This window comes from Macaca mulatta, chromosome 4, assembly GCF_049350105.2.
Source record: "Macaca mulatta isolate MMU2019108-1 chromosome 4, T2T-MMU8v2.0, whole genome shotgun sequence".
Lineage (NCBI taxonomy): Eukaryota > Metazoa > Chordata > Mammalia > Primates > Cercopithecidae > Macaca > Macaca mulatta.
In genome coordinates this window covers 119,984,333-120,010,560 of record NC_133409.1, presented here as the reverse complement: position 1 = coordinate 120,010,560, position 26,228 = coordinate 119,984,333, and the positions used below count along the sequence as shown (strand labels likewise).

The following is a 26,228-nucleotide window of genomic DNA, read 5'->3' as shown; positions in this document are numbered from 1 at the left end:
ATAATAATATATCCATTCTTTTTCTGAAATTCATATTTAACTGGATTTTTCCCATTTTTATTTGCCAATTCTAGTGACTTTATGTAATACATCAAATTTTATGAGTTCATAAACTTTGTTAAGCATTAAATTGGAAGAATTAACAACCAATTTTTTTGACATATAATGTCATGAGTACTTCAAACAGAGAGAGTTTTCAAAAAAAAATTCAGTGAAATTCTTTCAGTTATACTTTTGAATCTTCATTAAAAATCTTCATAAAAAATTACTAGATTGAATTTTCAATCTAGTAAATATACATAGATATGTATTTCTTTTCCATTAAAAATTTCAAGGACATAATATTTTCATATATTCTCTTATCAAATATTTTAAGTCAGTGAATCTAAAAATAGGATCAAAACTCAAAGTATGAAAGAAAATATATACACCTTCACATCTATGAGTCACATGAACTTCATGAAAATCAAATGTTGTTTTTCTTTTAAAATTATTCTTCTCTGTATTTTTTATTTCTTTAATTTTCTTTAAAATTTATATTTTTCAAGAAAAGGGGACATTTTGCCATTAATACTGGTGAATACCATTCAGCTCTTTTTTTTTTTTTTTTTTTTTTTTTTTTTTTTTTTTTTTTTGGTCACAAAAAGCCAGAGGAATTCAAACTTCAACAAATCTCTCACTATCCTCAAAAAACTTTCTTCCTCAGCTATACATAGGCATCTATTCTGCCAAGCATCTGTTGAGGAAATGATGTAAGTAAATTTCCAAAGATTTTAAGTCCCTAGCTTTAGCCTAAGTATAGCAATTGCCAGATTGCACTGTGACTTAAAATCACATCAAAGAAAAATGCACAAGCTTCCTCCACATGGCATTTTAAATTTTATGTATGGCTTTTTAAAATTGTGTATATTAGAGATTAGATACAAAATAATACTTTCTCAGGAAAAGGATGTTTCTAGAAGACTTTATGGTAATACCATCTTCCTTAAAATGTGCTTACTTTAAAGAACCGATAGCAAGCAAAAGAAGAGTATATGCCAGCAATTAAAATACTGTCTCTGACTGAGAATGAAGGAGAAAAATCTGCTAATATCATTAATGTTTAAAAACCTTTTTTTTTTTTTTACCACTAATAAGGTATAGACTTTAGAAATTTTAAAACTCTTGAGAGCCTTCTGAGCTTTCTTTTCTCTAATTAATGTGTGCAATGGTAAGTAAGGTGGCAAATACTATTTGGTATCATTCTGAAGAGTAAATGTAAATAGTGCATAAAATACAATGAACACATTGCCTAACATGTAGCAAGTACTCAATAAATAGAACTTGTTATTATTTTTAATTAATTTCAATTTTAATTTAATATATTAGATTGGTTTTAAAATTTATGAAGCTAGATGTCCTTGATATAGCCTGACCAATCTAAGTATGCATTCTAATATTTTTGCATTAAAAGCAATATTCATTAATCAAGAATACAATATATTGTCACTAACCATGCTATATAACAGATATCACATTTAAACTTTAAATTATTACATACGGCTAGTACTGTGTTAGCCAGTCCAAAGACATGAAAATAATTTGTAATTTTTCAGTAACCAAGCTGATATAAAACTGATGTTTATATGTTGGTACTATAATCAAAGAGAGCTAACTGTAAATCTCTGGAATTTGACATGTCATCTACATTAACTTGTAAGTTGTTAAGTGTGATACCAGGAAAAGAAGTTGTTACCTACATGCCAAATCCACTTAAGAAGATGGATGTGGATATACTGTTTAGTTCTAAAATCAAAGGTGAAGCTATAAAAAAAAGGATGGCTTGGGAGGTGAGGAGGGCAGATCATCAGGTCAGGAGTTTCAGGCCAGCCTGTTCAGTATAGTGAAACCCTGTCTCTACTAACAATACAAAAATTAGCTAGGCGTGGTGGCACACACCTGTAATTCCAACTACTTTGGAGGCCGAAGCAGGAGAATCACTTGAACCCAGGAGGCAGAGGTTGCAGTGAGCTGAGATTGTGCCACTGCACTTCAGCCTAGGTGACAGAGCATGACTCCATCTCAAAAAACAAACAAACAAATAAATAAAAACAAAAACAAAATAAAGGATGGCATAGAATGTTTACAAAAACACCAGCCTGGGCAACATAGTGAGACCTCATCTTTACAAAAAAAAAAAAAAAAAAAAATTGTGCCTGTGGTCCCAGCTACTCAGTGGTTGAAGTGGGAGGATTACTTGAGCCCAGGAGGTTGAGGCTGCCGTGAGTTGAGATCATGCCACTGCACTCTAGCCTGGGCAACAAAGTGAGACCCTGTTTCAAAAACGAAAACAAAGAAACAAACAAATAAACAAAAACAAAAACAAGTTTATAAAATCAACTAATAACATAAAGATAAATGACAATGAATACTGGGATTGTACATTGTACTAGTACAAGAGAGTAAAACCAGTGATTTTCAGATCGTGGACAAATTACTTAGCATATCACAACCAGCTTTACACTAACTCCTACTCTGATATCATTGTAATTTATGTTGACATAATTGAAAATTCAGAATATGATCTCATTACCTCTGTATCCAGAGCCATTAGAAAGACAAATATTCCTTACTGTAAAATAAATGCTATGGAAAATACTAGTTGACTAATTTTTTCTCTTCTATGAATCATAATGATTTGTATTCTTGGTCACAATACAAATCATGTGATTATGTAAATTACCACTACTATTCTATTTCTAATAAAATATTTAAGATATTTTAACCTTAAGATAAGATGGTATTGTCATGTTAAACTATATTAAATAACATGTTCATGGCATTATAGCTTTAAATGAGACATATTTAAAAACTAAATATAGAACCTAAATGGGAGAAGAAATTTGGTTAGATTATGCTATGTCTTATGCTGTTAAACTCTTCTATATATAGTCTATATGAACATGATTGCATTTGTTCATCTTGCTTTAATTCACATTACTCAGTGCCTGAATAAACAGTACGTATATTTTGGACATAAACTAACATCATATTGTCAGTTTCCATGCACTTTGAAGGGGATCATGTGATACACTGGAATATGTACTTGTTTAATTATTTCTCAAAAACAAAATCATAGAGTTGGAAGATGAATATAAAGAAGTGTATACCAATGTTGAAGATGAAATGTAATTAAAACAAAATATTTTGTAAGTCTGAATGCCATTTATGTCTAGTAAACATAACCATCATGGAAGAATATGGATATGTTTGGGAGATTTATGTTTTCTCTTGGAAGGTAGTATGTTAGGATGATAACAAAATGGGAGATGTTTTATAATTATTTTACGAATTATATTTTCCATATTTACACTATCATTAAAATGTCAGATACATATTCTTATGGAAAAGTTTGTGGAACAAATTTAACTTAAATTTTTTTTAATGTAAGCAGTTACAAATTTGATGAGCTTTTGAATAACATGCCTTGAATTTATTGAACAACTCTTCATTATGACTTACAAATTATTTGGAATTCACTAGAATATAGGATTCAGTCATATAGCACATAAACAGAAATATAAAGTGTCTTATTTGTACAAAAATGTGATTTTACTGACAGGAAAAATTTACCGATGAGATAAAGTTCAAATGAGGGGAAGTCAAACACTAAACAATTTATATTTCTGTATTTGAGAGCCATCATTCCATCTCATTAACTGGTTTATATATTTAGGTATATTTTATTTAAAACTCACTATTTTTCTTACCTAATTCCTAGGTTCGTTCTTGTAAATATTGATTTTATAAAATTGTTTCTCTCCTAAGATTTACAGGTTTTTTTAAATTATTTATTTATTTATTATTTATTTATTTATTTATTTATTTAAATAATGTGCTCTTATTTGGTATATCCTCTCTTGTGTGCTAAAAATCTAAATAATTTTCCCTGGGTCCAAATTCCTAAGGTCCCTAGGTTATGCTTTCACAAGCAATGGCACCGGTTTAATGAAATGAAACAATTTACCCTCATAGGTAGTCTATTTCTATCAAGTAATCTAATGGAATTAAGTCCTTGGTTCTCAGACATTAAAAAATATATAGCAAATAATGAATCCAATGGTGCTAAATTCATGTGAATATATTACATAAGGCTATCGGTAAGGAGAGAAATTCAGGTCAGAATGTTATTACTGTATGTAGACAGATTCAAGCAAATGAAACTAGAGAAAAAAGGTAAGCAACTGTATGGTTAAGAATAAATTGATAAATAATAAAGTTGATATGTCATTTCTGTGTAGGAGATAAAAACAATCTCCTTGATGAGGATGGAGTAAGGAAAACTAGGAAAGATAAATTAAACAAAAAGCAAACAAACCCAAAAATCTTGCAGAATTTGAAAAAGAAGTAATAGACAATTAAAGAGGTTACTGTACCAATACCTAAGAAAAGATGGAAATACTGTATTGGCAGTAGTTCTGAGATTATAGGTCATTGTATTTTTAAAACTTTAAAAAATGTTGGGATTTCCACCAACTGTGGTCAGTAACTGTGACACCTGGATTTTGGTTAGTTATGAAAGTACGAACATGCAAGAGAAAAACAATAATTAATAATTTGGTACTATCTAGAGGCTAAGCACAATATTTATATTTTAGATACAAGATCTAACTAAACTTCAGAATAATGCTCTTGTTTTTTACCCAACTACTGCACATGAAAAAAATTAGCTTCAGAAAAGTTAAATGTTTTGGACAAGATTAATAAACAGCAGGTATGGGGTGACATTGAAGTCCTTGAACTTAAAATGAAATATTTTCCCAGAAAACACAATTTCCTCCACAGGAAAAACAATACTGTTGGTTATGGGATTTGTGTCTCAAGAAAAAAAAAAAAAAAAAAAAAAGGAAATGTAGAATGATTCTGAAAGTGAGAGAAGGAAGGATAACAAGGCCCAAGGCCCAGTGTTTTTTAGAGTAATGATGGGGTTCTTGGCATTTTTGTGGATGAACTGTTACATTAAAGTGGTTGTGATTTTCCTTGCAGTTTAGGAGATCAAAAATTTTGAAGTAAGATTTTAAAATGCTGACGACAAGCTTTGTATTTGAAAAGATAGGCTATCAAGTAGGTGTATCCATCAATTAATGAGGAGAAACCAAGAAGACAGTAAAAGACAAAGCTAAAAGCAGTAGCAAAGCTGATACAAGGTGACATGGAGCTCAAAGAAGGAGCAGATTTTGAATAACATGTCTAAAGCAATAGTTTAATAAATGCAATTGTTAACTTAGAGAAAGTAATAATGACCCCCATGGGGAATGGTACATGGTAGAATTCATAACTTTCTATCATTCTATAGCAAGCTGCAGAAAGAGGAAAAAAGAATGTGCCGTGTAGTAGACTATCAAAAATTGCTTCAGCAAAATTTCCAACCAAAATTGATCTTCCAGACCTTTCTCCACCCCTTTATCCTAAACGGGCTTCTATAAAATCCTCAGAAAATATAATATACAGAGAATGACAGTGCATGATTTCTGAAGATAAGTCATAAGAGTTAATACATCTCAGTGTTTCTATTGAAGCTTATTGTGGAATTTAGTACCATGTCTAAGGAAGCCAATGCCATGTAGAAAGTCAGTACGTAAGTCTTCTAACAGATGGCATCAGCTAACATCTAAGCCAATGGCTGGCATCAATTTCCAGATTTGTGAGGAAACAATCTTTAGATAATTCTAGTACCCAGTCTTTGCAATACCCACCGTGATGACAATGATCAGAGCAAAATCAAAATAAAATTGCTGATTTATGAAAATAAAGGTTGTCATTGATTTAAACCACTTAATTTAGGGTTAGAGTATTACACAGAAATAGATGACCAGTAAAAACTTTGAGTAGTGAAGATGAAAGAGCACTAAGAACTAAAAGTGCTGAAGGAACTGGACGTGAACAACAGAGGAGGAAAAGTTAAGAAAGAAATGAGAGCTGCTGAGAATGTCAAAACCAGAGAGACTTGCATTTTGGCTGAGGATAAGAAGAACATAGATCAAAGGCATAGAGAAAAAATATGCTTGCAATATAGACTAAAATCCCAGAATTTCAGCTCTTGATAAAAGTCAGATTTTTTCAGACAAAAGTGTTTTATCAGCATTCAAAATAAATTTACTAAGAAAATTATAGTGTCTCTTTTGGGAAAAGTAACCACCTCCTGGTCCAACTGTCTACACATACACACACACACACACACACACACACACACACACACACACACACATAGAGAGAGAGTACTTAATGGTTATTGTATTTATTTTCTCATAGTTAAAATCATTGAACGCCATCTTTGTATGAAAACATTGTACAGAGTTCAAAATACTAAAAATATACAAGTAGTTCTTGGTTTGGGTTCATAAAAACAAACTATATTAGGTGAGATAAAAGAACCACTGCTTTTCATTTATTCAATAATGGTTTTATTGAATCTTTCTAGCATTGGTCTTTACATATACCTAGTGGAACAATGAGTTTATTAACAATATTTCAAAATTTTAAAACAAACTGAAAATTCAAAATTATAGGATAAATTTACACATAATGCTATACTAATGAAATTCTGTGCGGTCAAGGATATCTATTTGAAAATAATTTTATATTTAGTTAATGATAAGTAGCCAGATAATTACTTTTCTATGAAAATATTCTGAAAAGTATAAGAAGGCACCATTTTAAAATTAACATCTGAGATTGAATCAGAAAGTCATTAGTCAATAACTATTTTAAATTAACTGAAATAAAAATCATCTGATATATGTTGTTTACCTTACCTAAAGTATATACTCATTTTATTAATTTTTATATTCCCTGACAGACACACACACACACGCACACACACAGAGAGAGAGAGAGAGAGAGAGAGAGAGAGAGAGATAAAGACAGAGAGAGAGAGAGAGAGAGAGAGAGAGAGAGAGAGACATAGCACTTTTCCCAGCTTTCTCTTCATGGAGTAATTAAATTTATTCCATTTTTAAAATCTTAGACTCAGAAAATAATAAATAAGGAATATTACAGAACCGATTACATGATTCCAGTAAGCCAAGAGTGACGTTCGCTCTGTATTTCTCACTATCTCAACGATATTCTTCATTATACAAGTATAACACCTCTTAAGAGCAATTATTTAAACAAAATTTTGTCAGGGAGAAGATAGGAGGATTACTCTCTTATTAAAAAAAAAAAAAAAAAAAAAAAAAAAAAAAAAAAAAAAAAAAAGTAACTTGCCAAAAAAAGGCATGATTGAATTAGAGAAACCAGTTTTTAGCGACCCTGCTCCTGAAGTGAAACCTTGGGTCCTAAACAACAAATGGTGGCTTCATCTGCCATGATGCATGATATTTGTTTTATCAAACAGAATAAACTCTGTTAAAGATGTTCCATAAAAGTTATTTCAAGTATACCCTGCCATCAGAGTTGGTCTACCAGAGATAGACTAACAAATACCAATCAAACAAAATCTAATGCATCAAAGACAGAAAAATAAATTACATTTTTCCCCAAATTTACAAAATTGATTGCTCATTAAGATATTTATATGTACATCTTAATTTAATTAACTATCTCAGATTATTTTTAAATTTGCTTTTAAGCTTGATGGAAAATTCCCCTGAACTGTGGCATACATTTGAGTTCAAAATGTATTAATCGTTTCCAAATCTTTATCTTGAATCAGGAAACGTTCATTTCTTACACGTCATTTCTAAAATTGCTTTTTTTTAATTTAATTAATTAATTAATTAATTTTTTTGAGACAAAGTCTCACTCTGTCGCCAGGCTAAAGTGCAGTGTTGCGATCTCGACTCACTGCAACCTCCACCTCCCAGGATCAAGTGATTCTCCTGCCTCAGTCTCCCGAGCAGCTGGGACCACAGGCACGTGCCACCAGGCCAGCTAATTTTTATATTTTTAGTAGAGACGGGGTTTCACCATGTTGGCCAGGATGGTCTCGATCTCTTGACCTTGTGATCCACGTGCCTTGGTCTCCCAAAGTGCTGGGATTACAGGCATGAGCCACAGTGCCCAACCTAAAATTGCTTTTAAACCTATACAATAAGAATTTGATTGGGTTATTAAGGTAAGCCTGGACATGATGAAGTAGGTTGTAAAAATTTAGAATTTTTATTCACGCGAATCAAATCAACATTCTAAGAAATCCAGTATGATATCTATTGAAAAGATGATGACACTTTAATAATTATGGTATTGTGCTTTTATAGCCAGCTTCTGAAACCGTAATATCACTGAGTATCACAGACAAGATACAATAATAAGGTTACCCACAGAGAAAAGGTAAAATGCCTTATAAATTTAACTTTCTAGATTTTCATTTTCAAGTTTTTGTACTAAATAAAAGTTGAAGCCATATGTTCAGAAATGTTCCTGTATCTAAAAAATAAGCTTATGGCATTTCCCCATAAAACACATTTCTAAGTCCCAAGATGGAGTAATTAGAGAGATGTTTCTACATGGAGTTCTATAAATTGTCACACCTGTTTAGTTGAACAAAGAATGAAAATATGCAGACTTCAACAGAATTCAAGAACTCATTAAAAGACTTGCACTTTACCAGCAGAAATTACTTAATATAGGAAAAACGTCAGTCATTTTTCAGGCAGTCATGAAGTGATTTTTAAATCACTAAAAATGACAAATTAGAAGTGGAAAATTATCACAATTATATAAGCAGTATTACTGCGATGTATAGAACATCTGTCACCAGTGATAGCCAATTCAACATTCTACAAGGGGAGCCAATTGATGCATTCAATACTACAAGACTAAAAGCAGTTATTACATTTTTTTCACTTTTAAAACAAAGAAAGCAATCATGTAATTTTCAGTTAGTATAAAAATTAAATACACTCTGAGTCAAAAATAAGCAGGTATCACATTTTCCATATGGCCATTTGTAGCAAATCATACATTTCACTTTTGAGAAATGATGTATTTTTCAATCTTTTTTTCTCTGTGTTAATAAAACATGGAGAGAAAGCTGTGATTCTTTTTGTTCTACACATGGCAATAAGAATGTACAATACTCAAATATAACTCTGTGATTTCAGACTAAAAAATTATGTCATACCTATTTTCAAATATGTCTGTCAGAAGAGAATGATAATACTTTGAACTTCTTTTAAGATTAAGAACATCCCCAAATCTTGTACTCCCTCATTATCAAACATTTATTCAATACCTTATATGTGCTATAAAACAGGGCTGTAAATTTGAATTGATCACAGGCTTTGCTGTCAAGAACTTTGCAAATCAGTAGGAGGAGTAAAGGAAGTGGATATTTGCAGAAGTGAAGGAGAAGAGAGACTTTATTCTAGAGAAGATATAAGATATGAGTGACAGCAGAGAAAATATGAGTATATATGGCTTGTTCATGATACAATCACTAAGACTAGTTGATTAGAGCAAAAGATTGGTTAAGAAAATATAGAAAAAATGTTTATAAAAGTAGATAGACATAACGTACATAAACACCTGAATGCCATAAAAAGGATACCGGATTTGACTGTATTCACAAAATGGTGGAAAAAAAATTGAATGAGAAGTTGTTATGCCAAACAATAACAAAAGTAGCAAAAACTAAAGTTAATTAAATGCTCACCAAGTATTTTACATGAATTGGTTCATTTAGTCTTAAGAAAAACACATGAAAAATGCTACTCAATTCCCTTTCCCCTTAAATTCACCCTCTTGACAGTGCTCCATTTACTGGTTTCCTCATTTATATTAGTGAATTTCATTTTTAAACAATTACCAAATTATAGTGAAGTCAGGACCACTTTACAAGAAATTGAGCTTTATGACTAATTATATATAATTGATTTTAGTTAAATGTCCCAAATTACTGTTTCTACTTGAAAGGGCCCTGTTTAGAATCACTGAAGAGTTGCTTGTTTCATTGAAAACACAGAAAAGTTCTGAAAATTAAAAAGAAAAAGAGAGAGAGAAAGCCACATTGAAATTTGCTATTCTGTTGGTGGTGTAGCTTTTTTTCAGATGAACTCTGTCACTGAAAACTACAAAAAATCTGCATAAAAACACACAGAAATCTGCACAAAGTCCTTTAAGAATGAACAAAACCAGGCAAAAATAGAATGCATGAGTAAACTCAAACATTTATCCAAAGAAATCACCTAATCAGGAGAACAGTGAGAGGACCACAAATGGCTGAACTAAAATGAACAGAGCCTCAATGACCAGTAGGAGAATTCTGAGTCTACCATACATGTAACTGTAGAAGGAAAGGAAAGAGACATTTTGGCAAATAACTCCTTGGCATATATTTGGCAAATATCAAAGAGGTTGAATTAAAATTCTGGAAGAAGTTTTAAAATAAATTGACAAGTAGTTTCTAAGACTTATATGTATATGCAAAGGATCTAGAATAGTCAGAACAATCTCAAGAAATAAGAAACTGGAGGATTTGTTTTATAGAACCTCAAGTTTTGATATAAATACACACTAATCAAGAAACAGTAGTATTGGCTAAGGAAAGAAAAATAGACCAATAGAATAGAATAGAGATTACAGAACTAGACATACACACATATATGTTTAATTTATTTATGATAAGATGCCAAGCAAATCTATGGGTAAAAGAAAAGTGCCACATGGTGCTGAACTGTATTTCCATACATTAAAAAGTCAAACCAACCTTCTATGAAATGCAAAAAATAACTGAGTAGATTATAAACCTAAACAGAGGGCTAAAACTATAAGTCTTCTAGAAGAACACATTGGAGAAATTCTTTGGGATTCTGGAACATGCAAATGTTTCCTAAAAAAGGCACAAAACATACAAAATGTGTTTTTAAATGATAAATTTATTTTGTTAACATTGAAAACTCTTGCTCATCAAAGTACATGGAAAAAAAAAATTAAGTAGGCTGAATGCGGTGGTGGCTCCCGCCTGTAATCCTAGCACTTGGGGAGCCCAAGGCGGGTGGATCACGAGGTCAGGAGATTGAGACCATCCTAGCCAGCATGGTGAAATCCTGTCTCTACTAAAAATACAAAAAAAAATAATTAGTTGGGCGTGGTGGCACATGCCTGTAGTCCCAGCTGTTGGGAGGCTGAGGCAGGAGAATCGCTTGAAAGCAGGAGGCACAGGTTGAAGTGAGCTGAGATCATGCCACTGCACTCCAGCCTGGTGACACAGCAAGACTCCATCTCTAATTAATTAATTAATTAATTAATTAATTAATTAAAAGGTAAGTCAGAGTCAGAAAAAAATTATTTGTATGGTATGCATACATGACAAGTGACTTCTATCCAGGACATATACAGCTTTTCTACATATCACTAATAAAAAGATAACTTAAAAATGGCAGAGTGAGTGAGCCATATTGGCTTTCAATGAATACAGGATATTATGGGCCTTATATAAATATACACAGATAATACCACATTATTAAATATTTCATTGACATTTTCATGAATAAACCAGAGAAGCAAAATATTATATTCATTTAAGATCAAATCATTGGACTCAAATAATTCCAAATTATATTTCTCAATATATATTCTTCAAATAATTCCAAATTGCCGTTTCCTCAAATGGTAAAATAGAGAAGAGATTAACTATTTTATTTACTACTTTATGGACTTTCTGAAAAAGAAAGGTGCATATTAAATAGTAGTTAAAAATAACCAAAGGACGTGAAATTAGTATACCAAAGGGATAGCTGAACTCCCATATTTATTATAGCATTATTCATAATAGTCAATATATGGAATCAACCTAGATGTCCGTCGAGAGATGCTTGGATAAAGAAAATGTGGTCTATATACACAATGGTATACTATTCAGTCATAAAAAGAATGGAATCCTGTCATTCCTGGCAACATGGATAAACCTGTAGGATATTATATTAAGCGAAATAAGTCAGGCTCAGAAAGAGAAATACTGTGTGTTCTCACTCATATGGGAGAACTAAATAAAATTTGAGCTCATGGAAGTAGTGTGTAAAATTGTGAGTATTAGATGCTGGGAAGGGTAGGGAAAAGGAGGATGGGGACAGTTTGGTTAATGGATACAAAATTATAGCTAGATAGAAGGAATGATTCATGGTGTTCTAGAACACTGTAAGGTGAATGTGGTTAACTGTAATTTACTATATATTTTCAAAAAGCTAGAAGGGAGTATTCTGAATGTTCACAACACAAAGAAATGATAAACGTTTGAAGTGATGGATATGTTAATTACTCTGATTTGATCCTTACATATTGTATAGATATATCAAAATATCACTCTGTATCCTATAAATGTAATTATTAAGTGTCAACCAAAAAAAGTCAAAAGGAAAAAATAAGTGTTCTATACATTGAACAATAAAAAGTAATTCAAATTGGCAGATATGTATATCTGTTTAATAACTTTAGCTAAATTATATGCTTTATTGAGCATTCAAGTCTTTTCATTTTATAATCAATTTACACTCTCATTTCTCAATACAAGCAATAAAGTTTCATTAGCATCTTGAGATCTCATAATTATCAGTAATTACTATTTATTAAGTTCATAGTATACACTACCTTGTTGGTAGACACATAAACTATTTTGAGACAATTTATAGTAGGGTGGAGAACACTTGGAAATAATGTTTTGCCAATAAATCTATGGAGGATTCATCACAATGGAAGAAATTAATTGGAAGGTTCAGAGGAAGATTTAGTTCTTTATCTGGATGGAATATGGTAGCAAAGGAAATTGTTCATGTTAGTAATCGATACAGAGCCTCTGCTTTTAAATGTTGTGTTATTGTGGATTATGCTGTGTTTGGAAAGAACAGTCACCATCAATGCTAGTAATTATCATAGTGACTAGAGAATCAAGAAGAAAAATGCTACAAAATACAGTTTGACAATGTAAAACTAATAGCAACCCAGAACAAACTTATATAAACTCCTACCAATTCAATGCCTAAAAAATTATTCACATTATTAAATGTGTTAAACATTTGCCATAAATTATCATTCCAAATTTTATACATACTAAGCCTTAATACTGACCATACATGTGTGCTTATCAGCTCATGTAACTCCATCATTTTTTAAAATTCCACTTACGAGAGCAAGGACTAGTTCAATTCTCTACATGGCAGGGGGTTATGTTAGAGATAGGGTTAAATTGACAGAGATTAATTTTCCAACCTCTATCAGAATTGAATTTCAAAATAGGATTAAAGTTCAATTATTAATAATGAAGAAAGTTATATCTGATTTAGCTCCTGCCTGCTTTTCTTTCAATGAACAAAATTCTATTCTTCATAAATTCTACCCACTGGTGAGGATTATGCAAATGGAGAAATATGTACTTTACATTGGAAAATATTCTGTCTACCCTCTGATTTAAACTGCTAACTGAATGTCTTACACTATTATCTACTAGTCAGATTGGATCTCTTGTTATATGCCCAAAATGGTAGCTGAAGTTACCATCACTGAATGCCATTGCAAAACCTTTTTAACATCACTCATCTTGGGTTCAAACATCCCAACATCCTTACAAATAAACGTTCCTATCTTGAAACTAAATTTGTTTATGGTAGCTTTAATTTAGTCAAACTAAAAACAATTTATTTTTTGACAATCACCTGTTTCTACATCAAATTCACATCTGAAAATGTGTCATTATCTAATAATGTATAGCATAATAATTTTGACATGTCCTTGCATTGATCAAAAATACACATTTAAAAATTTAGCAATAAATCTTATAGTTATAAAATTTGAATAAATCACTTTCTAATGGATGCATAAATCTCGTGTAATGTTTCAAATTTGGTATTACAATTAAGAATACATTTTCTTGTGGTTTTCTATTAGATTTTAATTCTTAATTTTACTTTTATAATGTTTGAAATTGAAGTTTGACCTTATGGCTAATGATTCTTATTTATACTCTATTTCACAATATTTGAGATATCTGAAAAATCAAGAATTTGGTTTTCTAATGGCTCTTTAGTTTTGAAATAGGATTGGCATACTCTACACCATACTTATTTGCAGTCTGGATGCATTAGATGTGGGTTATTAAACTGCTTTAGGTATGACAACTATAATATTCCAAATGATATGAATTCCAAAATTCTGTTTGGAATGAAATTCAAGAGAAATGAGAACTTGACATAAAGGCTAATTTTATAATAATCACTGGTTGATAAGGCATTAAAAATATTTTCTGTAGTTTTATGATGGCTCATTGGAACATAATGTTGATTATGAATCCAGATTCATATATCCAGTAATATATATATTAATATGCACAGTTGATCATGGTGGAAAAATATACATATATTGGTTTCTGAAGAGTTTTTAAGAAACCAATAATAAAATATAAGAAAATATGTATGAAATATAGAGATAGATGGTGTATTAGTTCGTTTTCATGCTGCTGATGAAGACATAACTGAGAATGGGCAATGTGCAAAAGAAAGAGGTTTAATGGACCTACAGTTCCCTGTGGCTGTGGAAGCCTCACAATCCTGGAGGAAGGCAAGGAGGAGCAAGTCACATCTTACATGGATGACAGCAAGCAAAGACGGAGAGTTTGCGCAGGGGAACTCATTTTTTTTAAAACCATCAGATCTCATGAGACTTATTCACTATCATGAGAATAGCACGGGAAAGACGTGCCCCCATGACTCAATTACTTCCTACCAGGTCCTTCCCACAACACGTGGGAATTCAAGATGGGGGCACAGTTAAGCCATAACTGATGGATAGATATAGACATATTTTATACATCTTTTAAATGTGATGCTTCCTATACACTTTTGGCACAGGCTGTAGATCTCAAAATACTGCAAAAAAACAAAAACAAACAAACAAAAAGAACCCTACTATAGTTACCAAACCTTCACAGGGTAATCATTCCAGTTTGCTCAGGATAGCACCAGTTTATGCTCATGGGGTAGAAGACAGTATATTGCTGAAGTATTTCAGTTCTCTCCAAATATTAAAATGCCATTTGTCCTGGATGTTTTAAACAAATACTATTATTTATGGTTGCACTAAAACAAATAGGGATGGGTTTCATAAATCACCACTTGGTATTTTATATTCTGCCATCTTCTTTTCCAGGAGTGTGAGATATAGAGTTATACAAAAGCAGAAAATTATTATTCACATGAGGATAATATGGTAATATAACCAGTGATATCCCACCTCTCTTTTGCAATGCTTTCCAGATGCAAATTTTATTGTATCAATCAATCAAGGACAGCTTGTAGGACTCTGAAGAACCAAGCAGACAAAAGTAGGTAATTCCTCCTTATTTCAGTTGGTATGCTGAGAAGGTTACTAATAATGCTACTCTTCCAGCACAATGCTTCCAGGCTGCCAGTGAGCTTGGTCAGTAGGAACCACAGGAAATTATGAGTTATGTCTATGTTATATATGAGAGGAAAATTGAGGCTGCTAGTTTTTTCATAGGGTTTATAGATAATTACCTGTATTTTCTTGCTATAGAAGTTTGGTCAATTATTGTATGGTACAAAACAGTGGTAACTATACCTGTAAGATGAATAAGACCTTCCACCTACTTTTGTAAACAAAGTTTTATTGATATAGTGAAATTCACACAGTTATGTTTGTCTGTGGCTGCTTTCATGCTTCAATAGCAGAGTTGAATCATTGTGATAGAGACCATATGGCTCAAGAAGTCTAAAATATTTACTATCTAACCCTTTACAGAAAAATTTGGCACCCTTTGGTATAAATCTACAACTATTTACATATTTTACTATGTACTGATGAACATTTCTTATTCTACAATTAATAAAATTAAGTTTCAAATTTGTTTCCCTAGAAAATTGATGACGAACATGTAGTTGCCCCTAAATTGTGCCACTATTAATGATCCACTGTAAGATATTAGTGACATTACTGACTGTACAGAAACAAGAATGCATACATTAGTTGAGCAATCATAAGCATCTACTTTTTAAAATGTTAGTAAGTATTTTAGAAGATTGTCTTCTGATGATGATTTAGGTGCATAAGCAGGTCTTCTTACAGATCACTCTGTGAATCATGTCTTTTCATTTAGATCAAATGACTGTCCCAAAATTGTTTTTCTCATTTTTTAATGCAAGTTCCTGTGTGCATGCAAAAAGTAAAGTGATAGTTGTCAAACTATCAGCTCAGCTAGTAGACAATTTCATTTACAGTTAAAAAATGCCAGCTTGAGCTGGGCGTGGTGGCTCATCCTGTAATTCCACCACTTTGGGAGGCCAAGGCAAGTGGATAACTTGAGGCCAAAAGTTCGAGACCAGCCTGGCCAACATGGGGAAATCCTGTCACTACTAAAAATACAAAATTAGCCGGCTGTGGTGGCATGCGCCTATAATTCCAGCTACTTGGGAGCATAAGGCAGGAGACTCACTGGAGCTTGGGAGGCAGAGGTTGCAGTGAGCCGAGATTCACCACTGCACTCCAACCTGGGTGAAACAGTGAGAGTCTGTCTCAAAAAAATAAATAAATACTTTTTTTTTTTAAAAAAATGAGAGCTATATTAATAAAAGCAGAAACTTCAAATTGATAATCAGTTAATTCCAATAATGGTTTGCTTTTTCCCTTCAATTCATTAAATTAAAATAAAGTTTTGCAAGTTTATTCTGTCAAAGGCAAGACATCTGACAGCATTGGTAGTGCTATTGGGAATTTGTGAATTCTGCAAAACATATTCAAAACTAAAGTTATTGGTTCCTGTGCTGAAATTTTAAATAAGTTAAGTATGTGGCATTTTGTTAAGTATGTGGCATAATACATTGTTTTGATCAAATATAGAAAAATGTGGAGCCGAAAATATAGGAAATGTATTGTAGTTCACACATAGTTCATATTTTGTTACAAATTGGTCATGATATTCACACAACTAAAATAAAAACTGTAATTGCAAAATTCACAAATAATTTTAAATACTCACAGAGTAACAGAACTAATTTGTTGTGACAAAACTACTATTGAAAAAAGTGTAACATGCCATAATGTGCTCTTTTCTTGCTTCTTTTCATCAATATTCAAATTTTAGAAATGTTTAAGTCTCCAAAGAATGACTTTGAAAATGAATCTAAGGGTGCACAGAAGCTTTGACATTTTAGTAACAGAATGCTCTACATTTAGCTGCATCTTGCTCAAGTCAGTTTCAAAAATTTAATTAAACCGTTAAAATAATTTAAGTACCAAAGAAATCAGTTTTTGAACATTACAGTAAGTTGCACTTTTTAAATAAAACACTGAAGTTTATTTCTCCATGATTCAAGAAAGACACTTAGCAAATTTAATAAGATTTCAAAAGTATACAAGATTTTAAATATTGTAACAGTGCTTTGGAATAGGTGAATTTGTGGGAAGCATTTGAGGAGGGCTCCTAAATTTCAAGGATAAACTTACATACTAGAGCATAATGGAAATAAATTGAGAGGGTTGACAACTTTGCAGCATCTAAATTTAGACAAACATTCTAAAGAATAATAAATAGAAAGCATTTACTTCATGATTATCTTGGAAAATGTTATCTAACAAACTGATTTTGAATAAGTAAAATACAGAACTCCTATAAAAATATTTCATCCTTGAGGAGGTCCTTCATATACCTTGTAAGTTGGATTCATAGATATTTTATTCTCTTAGTAGCAAATGTGAATGAGAGTTCACTCATGATTTGTCTATCTGTTTGTCTGTTATTGGTGTATAGGAATGCTCGTGATTTTTGCAAACTGATTTTGTTTCCTGAGACTTTGCTGAAGTTGCTTGTCAGCTTAGGAGATTTTGGGCTGAGTCGATGGAGTTTTCTAAATATACAATCATGTCATCTGCAAACTGAGACAATTTGACTTCCTTTATTCCTGTTTGAATATCCTTTATTTCTTTTTCTTGCCTGACTGCCCTGGCCAGGACTTCCAACACTATGTTGAACAGGAGTGGTGAGAGAGGACATCCCTGTCTTGTGCCAGTTTTCAAAGGGAATGCTTCCAGTTTTTGCCCATTCAGTATGATATTGGCTGTGGGTTTGTCATAAATAGCTCTTATTTTTTGAGATATGTTCCATCGATACCCAGATTGAGAGTTTTTAGCATGAAAGGCTGTTGAATTTTGTCAAAGGTCTTTTCTGCATCTATTGAAATAATCATGTGTTTTTTGTCGTTGGTTCTGTTTATGTGATGGATTGTGTTTATTGATTTGCGTATGTTGAACCAGCCTTGCATCTTAGGTATGAAGCTGACTTGATTGTGGTAGATAAGCTTTCTGATGTTAGCTTTGCCAATATTTTATTGAAGATTTTCACATTAATGTTCATCAGGGATACTGACCTAAAATTCTCTTTTTTTGTTGTGTCTCTGTCAGACTTTGGTATCAGGATGATGCTGGCCTCATAAAATGAGTTAGGGAGGACTCCCTCTTTTTCTATTGATTGGAATAATTTCAGAAGGAGTGGTACCAGCTCCTCTTTGTATCTCTGGTAGAATTCGGCTGTGAATCCATTGGGTCCTGGACTTTTTTTGGTTGGTAGACTGTTAATTATTGCCTCAACTTCAGAACCTGCTATTGGTCTATTCAGAGATTCAACTTCTTCCTGGTTTAGTCTTGGGAGAGTGCATGTGTCCAGGAATTTATCCATTTCTTCTATATTTTCCAGTTTATTTGCATGGAGATGTTTATAGTATTCTCTGATAGTAGTTTGCATTTCTGTGAGATTGGTAGTGACATCCCCTTTATCCTGTTTTATTTCATCTATTTAATTCTTCTCTCTTTTCTTCTTTAGTAGTCTGGTTAGCGGTCTATCAATTTTCTTGATCTTTTCAAAAAAACAGCTCCTGCATTCATTGATTTTTTGAACGGTTTTTTGTGTCTCTATCTCCTTCAGTTCTGCTCTGATTTTAGTTATTTCTTGTCTTCTGCTAGCTTTTGAACGTGTTTGCTCTTGCTTCTCTAGGTCTTTTAATTGTGATGTTAGGGTGTCGATTTTAGATCTTTCCTGCTTTCTCTTGTGGCCATTCACTGCTATAAATTTCCCTCTATACACTGCTTTAAATGTGTCCCAGCGATGCTGGTATGCTGTGTCTTTGTTCTTACTGGTTTCAAAGGACATCTTTATTTCTGCCTTCATTTTGTGAAGGAACTCTTCAAGGAGAACTATAAACCACTGCTCAATGAAATAATAGAGGACACAAACAAATGGAAAAACATTCCATGCTCATGAATAGGAAGAATCAATATCGTGAAAATGGCCTTACTCCCCAAAGTATAGATTCAGTGTTATCCCCATCAAGCTACCACTGACTTTCTTCACAGAATTAGAAAAATCTACTATAAACTTCATATGGAACCAAAAAAGAGCCCACATAGCCAGGACAATCCTGGTCAAGAAGAACAAAGCTGGAGGCATCAAGCTACCTAACTTCAAATTTTACTACAAGGCTCCAGTAACCAGAACAGCATGGCACTAGTACCAAGACAGATATATAGACCAATGGAACAGAACGGAGACCTCAGAAATAACACCGCACATCTATCACCATCTGATCTTCAACAAACCTGACACAAAAAAGCAATGAGGAAAAGATTCCCTATTTTATAAATGGTGTTGGGAAAACTGGCTAGCCATATGCTGAAAACTGAAACTGAACCCCATCCTCGCGGCTTACACAAAAATCAACTCAAGATGGATCAAAGACTTAAACATATGACCTAGGATAATAAAAATCCTAGAAGAAAACCTGAGCAAAAACCTAGAACAATACTATTCAGGCATAGGCACAGGCAAATACCTCATGTCTAAAACACCAAAAGCAATGGCAACAAAAGCCAAAATTGACAAATGGAATCTAACTAAACTAAAGAGCTTCTGCACAGCAAAAGAAATTGTCATCAGAGTGAACAGGCAACCTACAGAAAGGGAGAAAAATTTTGCAATCCATCCATCTGACAAAGGGCTAATATCCAAAACCTATAAATAACTTACAAATTTACAAGAAAAAAGCAAGCAACCCCATCAAGAAATGGGCAAAGGATATGAATAGACACTTCTCAAAAGAATACATTTATGCAGCCAACAGACATACGAAAACATGCTCATCATCACTGGTCATTAGATAAATGCAAATCAAAACCACAATGCGATACCATCTTATGCCATTTAGAATGGTGATCATTAAAAAGTCAGGAAACAACAGATGCTAGAGAGGTTGTGGAAAAGTAGGAATGCTTTTACACTGTTTGTGGGAGTGTAAATTAGTTCAACCATTGTGGAAGACAGTGTGGTGATTCCTCAAGGATGTAGAACTAGAAATACCATTTGACCCAGCAATCCCATTACTGAACATATACCCACAGGATTATAAATCATCCTACGATGAAGATACATGCACATGAATGTTTACTGCGGCACAGTTCATAATAGCAAAGACTTGGATCCAACCCAAATGTCCATCAATGATAGACTGGATTAAGAAAATGTGGCACATATAACACCATGGAATGCTATGCAGCCATAAAAAAAAAAATAAAAATAAAAATAAAAAAGGATGATTTCATGTCCTTTGCAGGGACATGGATGAAGTTGGAAACCATCAATCTCAGCAAACTATCACAAGATCAGAAAACCAAATGCTGGATGTTCTCAGTCATAAGTGAGAGGTGAACAATGAGAACACATGGACACAGGGAGGGGAACATCACACACTGGGGCCTGTCGGGGGTCAGGGGTTAGGGGAGGGATTGCATTAGGAGAAATACCTAATATAGGTGATGGGTTGATGGGTGAGCAAACCACCATGGCACATGCATACCTATGTAACAAAATTGCACATTCTTCACATGTAACCCACAACTTAAAGTATAATTTAAAAATATATATATTTTATCTGCATATTGTATATCAAAAAGAGATTTAATAATATCTTCCTTTAGCAGACTTTTTTTTTAAGAAATTAACAGAAACCTCAACATGTGTCCAGTGAAAATGTCCATAATCTAAAATTTCAGGGTCAAGAAGTGCCAAATAAGGACATGAACAATTTCAAATTCATTGGTCATAAATACAAGTTTGAAGAAAGATGTAAGTCATTTTATGGTGAAAAGCATATGAACTGTTGGTCAAACTCTTCTTGTGCTATAAAACATTTAGCAGTGGTATGATTTAATTGTATTAGCCAAATTGATTTATTAAACTTTACCATAAAAGTATTCAGTATATATAACTTCTCAAATTGTATTTTTCAAAAAGAAATGAAATATTTCACATTTAATTTGAAATACATAGACAAAATTAAAGTTATTTGTGTATATGTATGTATATATATGCATATTTTACCTGAAAATTGTTCATCACATTCACAAATGAAACTATTTGAAGTAATATTGCTGCAGTTTCCATGGAAACAGACATGTGGTTGACACTGGCCAATTATTTCTGAGCAATTCTTTCCTATAACAATGAAAAAAAGTTTTTTTACATTGCATATCAATATCATAACCATCAGTTTTCCCTCGATTCTTTAATAATGAAAATATCAAATTCTGACAAATGCAATTTCAGTTATGAAACCATGTTACGATGATGCATTTAAATTGAAATAAAAATTAATTTTGGCACTTTACATAAGTTTTTTATCTTCTGACCCCAGACTATAATATCCAAATATTTTTTTCTGGCTAGTGGTATTTGAGCTTTATTTTATGTATGTAATATTTTAAAATTTTAATTGTGTTTTCATGGTAGATAATATTAATACATAAAAGTACCAGTTTTTCAACATACACTGTTAGTATTGCAATGATAATTTACAAAGTAACACATTCAAATGTGTATTGTGTCTCAGCCTTACCCCCTAGCCAAGGGAACAATTCAAAAGGAGAAATGGCTGCCTGGATTCTCAGAATATGTGCACAAACTTGCAAATTCAACACTTCTTTGCACTTGCTGCCATAGCAAATTTTCAAAATCTCACTTACACATACTATTGTGGTCCCACTACATCAGTTAACATAGCCTTCCATAACGTACTCATTCTATGCATATTTAATCATCTTATAATACTCTTAGTAGAGGAATGTGCTTTGGAAATCCCAAGCATAGCAAGTGGACAAATGTTACAAAACAACAGCATGTAATTTGGCAATATGTTTTTTTCCTCAGTTTAATTAAGCTCTTAATTTAATTTATGAGCAGTTTTTGCCATTATCATTGATATCTTTGAAATTCCTTATATACTGACATCCCTGCCTAATGCAGAACTCTTTTTTCTTCATTTGCCTCCAAGCAACCCTAAACGTAATGAAAATATAAATAATGAAAATATAAATAAAAATCATGTTTCAAAATGTTTTCCAAACATAAAAACTAAATTAACAGTATAATGCTCAATAGGCCATGCCCTAATTAAAACTTAGTGAGTTTTATGAGCTGAATTGTGCCCACCCAACCCCACCACATTCATATGTTGAAGTCCTAACCCTCAGTATCACAGAGTATCTATATTTGAAGACAATATATTTAGAGAAGTACACAATTAAGGTTAAATAAGGTCAGTAGGATGCATCCTAATCCAACGTGACTGGTCTGCTTTCAAGAGGAGAATATTTACACACAGATACATACTGAGCAATGACAATGTAAAGACACAGGAAGAAGATAGCAGTCTGTGGCCAAATCAAATCGATCTCAGAAGAAAACATGCCTGCCAATCTTTGACTTTTGGCATCTACTACTGTGAGAAAATAAGTTAAGCCATCCAGTCTATGGTACTTTGTTATGACAGCTCTAACAAAATAATGCAGCGAGCACTCTCAATTGTTTTCACAATTCTACATAATTCATTATCTTCTTTGATTTTAAAATTGAAGTAATTATTTATAATTCAAGTGGCAAGTGGAGTATTCTTAATGTTACAAAAATAAGTAAGCATTATTTAGATATTTTATAGTGCTCAAAGTTTAATGATTTAAAGCACCTATGGCTGAAAGAAAGAAAGAAGAAAGTAAGAAAGAAAGAGAGAGATAGAGAAAGAAAGAGAAAGAGGAAGGAAGGAAGGAAGGAAGGAAGGAAGGAAGGAAGGAAGGAAGGAAGGAAGGAAGGAAGGAAGGAAGGAAGGAAAGGAGGGAGGGAGAGTGGGAGGAAGGAAGGGAGGAAGGGAGGGAGGGAGGGAGGAAGGAAGGAAGGAAGGAAATCTTGAGTAAGAAGCAAACCATTCTATGCAGTTATAATAAAAGCACTAAAATAATATCCCATGAACTATGAATGCATACATGCAAATTAATATTCTGACACATGGTAGAAATTTTCTGACCAAATATTCTTTAAAACTCTTTGGACGGGTGAAAATGTATGCTTTAAAGACTGTCTATTAAATTGCTTTGTCATTGACTCCAAATCAGCAGTTTGAGTGTTTTCACATTTTCTCTAGTCTGCCTTAACTTTAATCACCTGATATACCCCAGTGTAAATCAGAGGTATAACTTGCACCTTCTATCACCAATGCCAGTACAGTCAAATGATAATTTGATCCACGTTATAGAGACAATATATTCAGTGGCTATCATTGGTATTAATTTCTCTAATGATCTTGGTAGTGAGCTATCAAGTTCAAAATGAGAATTTGAAAGATTGGATTAGGTGACTTTTACAGCCTACAATGGCTTAGTGAGGTCTTCCATTACATCTTTTTTTGTTATTGTTTTATTTTATTTTATTTTTAGACGGAGTCTTGCTTCATTGCCCACGCTGGAGCGCAATGGTGCGATCTCAGCTAACTACAAACTTCACCTCCGGGTTCAAGGGATTCTTCCGCCTCAGCCTCCCGAGTAGCTGGGATTACAGGCACCCGCCATTATGCCCAGCACATTTTTGTATTTTTGTAGAGACGCAGTTTCACCATGTTGGCCAGGCTGGTCTTGACTCCTTACCTCAAGTGATCCGCCCACCACGGCCTCCCAAAATGCTGGGATTACAAGTGTGCGCCGCCTCCCCGTCGGCCCCCATTACATCTTACCACACAGCCCCTTTGGCTCCTATGGAGTCAGCGTCAGGCACATGGGAAAAGGAATCCCCCTAAAGCCTGCCTAACACAATTACAGTTAAATCTCTGCAGGTGATCTGTTCTAGACATATCTCTGCTCTAACCTTCCTTCCTCTTATGACCAAAATACATACCAATCTGCTCTTTTCCTATACTATTATTATTAGCCGTGTCAAATACTTCCGTTTGTTAGATCATCGTGGTCTTATTTCACTTGTAACTCTCCACGCCAGTTCTGTCAAACTCTCTAAATTCTTTCACAAGTTTCCAAGGTTTAAATGTTCCCTACATATTTTCAATGTTTCTCCGCACTTTCCTTCTATGACCCCAGATTCTTCTAGTGTATTCTCAAGTAGAGAGAGTTTTATTCCCTTCAAACCTCACTTTAGCCTCAGGCAGCATCATTTACATTTTTTTTTAGATTGTCTTTCCTCTGGCTTAATTACTCACCAAACATCTTTTTACAACCTTTCCTGATTATTGCCTCTTATTGTGCTTATCACAACCGGTTATTAATTATAACATCTTATTTTCATCCTTGTCACTATCAGCTATAAATCAAGGTTTGGATGCCATACCAACATCCATTTAAAACATTGCTCTTGGCTCACAATTATCTGTTCCTCTCCAATTCTGCCAAGCAATTTCAATGACTTCCCTTCAACCATAGTTCCTTAACTTCCTCTACTCAGATGCATACTTCATTATCAAGTTATCACCTATCTAAATACCATGATCTTGGGAATTCATTCAGTGACTAAAAGCTTTTATATTATTCTGATAATCTTATGTTTTAATGTATGAGACATTAAGAATGGATGTTGGGAAAGATATAAATATAGATATTTCACTATTAAACATGTTTCTAAGAGCCCTCTTTCAGTTAAGCAAAAAGCTTATTTTGGAGGGTCCCTGATAGGATTTGTGTATGTCCAGAATCTATATTTAGCCAAATCTAAGGAATCTATTAAAATTTTTAAAATGCAGTTTGATTTCTGTTAAGTAACCATTTATAAATTTGTTGTGTTTATTTTAATAAAATTATATATTTTAAACAATCTTACCTGTAAATGGTGGGTGACAGACACATTCATATCCTTGCTCATCCCAGTTTCCTCTTTTATTAATGCAACTGCCATCATTTTTACATGGTTTAAAGGAACATGCATCAAGTTCCTGGCAGTATTTTCCAGAAAATGGAGGCTGGCAATGGCAGCTATATGTCTTGCTCCAAGCTTCACTAAGACATTTACCATGACCAGAGCAAAATTCTGAACTCAGAGATTCCTGGCAGAACTGCTGTTTCACTGTCACATTTAGTCGAAGTCCCAGTGGACAAGGTGATGGACCACTTGCCATAACTGTGATAAAATAATGTGTTCCAACACTCAGCCACTTAGAATTAACAGTGTGCATTCCTTTTAGTCTGCAACCAAAAAGTAACTGATCTTCCGTTGTGGTATTTTGCACACAGCCAATGAAAGATGTTTCAGAAACATTCATCAAATTTATTTCTGGAAATTGAAGAGATGGTTCAGAAGAAATTACAAGGATATCTCCTAATTGAATTTGCAAAGGGCAAATCTGGGGAACAACTTGATTGCCTGAAGTATCTATTTTAGTGTTTACACCCAAAAACCAGCAATCTCTGTAGTAGTCCAAGCAGATGTTTTCTGTTAGTGTCCAATTTACCACATGTGATGAGGGTTGTGGATGCCATTCTTCCACCAATTCCCGTCTACATGTTTTTCCATTTATAAAAGAACTGTGAAAAACCATGAGGCTCAGAATGATGATTGATTTGTCAGTCATTTTCGGGCAACTGTATTTTACAGTTTATCGTAAAGAATTGCTGCAAAAATGGTGTTTTAAGTATTGCTGGAAATTTCCAAGCAAAGTTGTTGTTAGGGATTCCTGGGAAATGGAATTGGCTTTTTTTCTGTCCCCAAAGTAGCTTTGATGGCAATATGCTTTGATGGAGAAACGGAGGAATTTGAATGTTGTAAATATTCCTTTAAACAGAAAAAAACATACATTGTTAGTGACGTTTTCCCTAAATTACTTAATAGTATAGAAAATGCTAGCTCTTTCTGTAGATTTAATAAGAGCCTACATTGCAAAGATGTCACCAACAGCTAGGGACCTTCTTTGGGAAAGAAGGCCAAGAAA

At 33.1% G+C, this 26,228-nt stretch overlaps 1 protein-coding gene across 3 annotated transcripts in view; it reads right to left on the bottom strand.

Annotated features, from left to right (window-relative positions):
• Positions 1 to 25,871, bottom strand: part of EYS (EGF-like photoreceptor maintenance factor) — a 1,786,799-nt gene extending 1,760,928 nt beyond the window's left edge. For all 3 annotated transcript variants that reach the window (XM_078001263.1, XM_078001264.1, XM_078001265.1), the window contains exons 1-2: positions 25,124 to 25,871; positions 21,356 to 21,469 (exon numbers count right to left, since the gene is read on the bottom strand). In XM_078001263.1, the coding sequence (XP_077857389.1) occupies positions 21,356 to 21,469; positions 25,124 to 25,871 (862 nt within the window). The remainder of the gene's footprint in view (positions 1 to 21,355; positions 21,470 to 25,123) is intronic.
• Between the last annotated feature and the right edge of the window lie 357 nt (positions 25,872 to 26,228).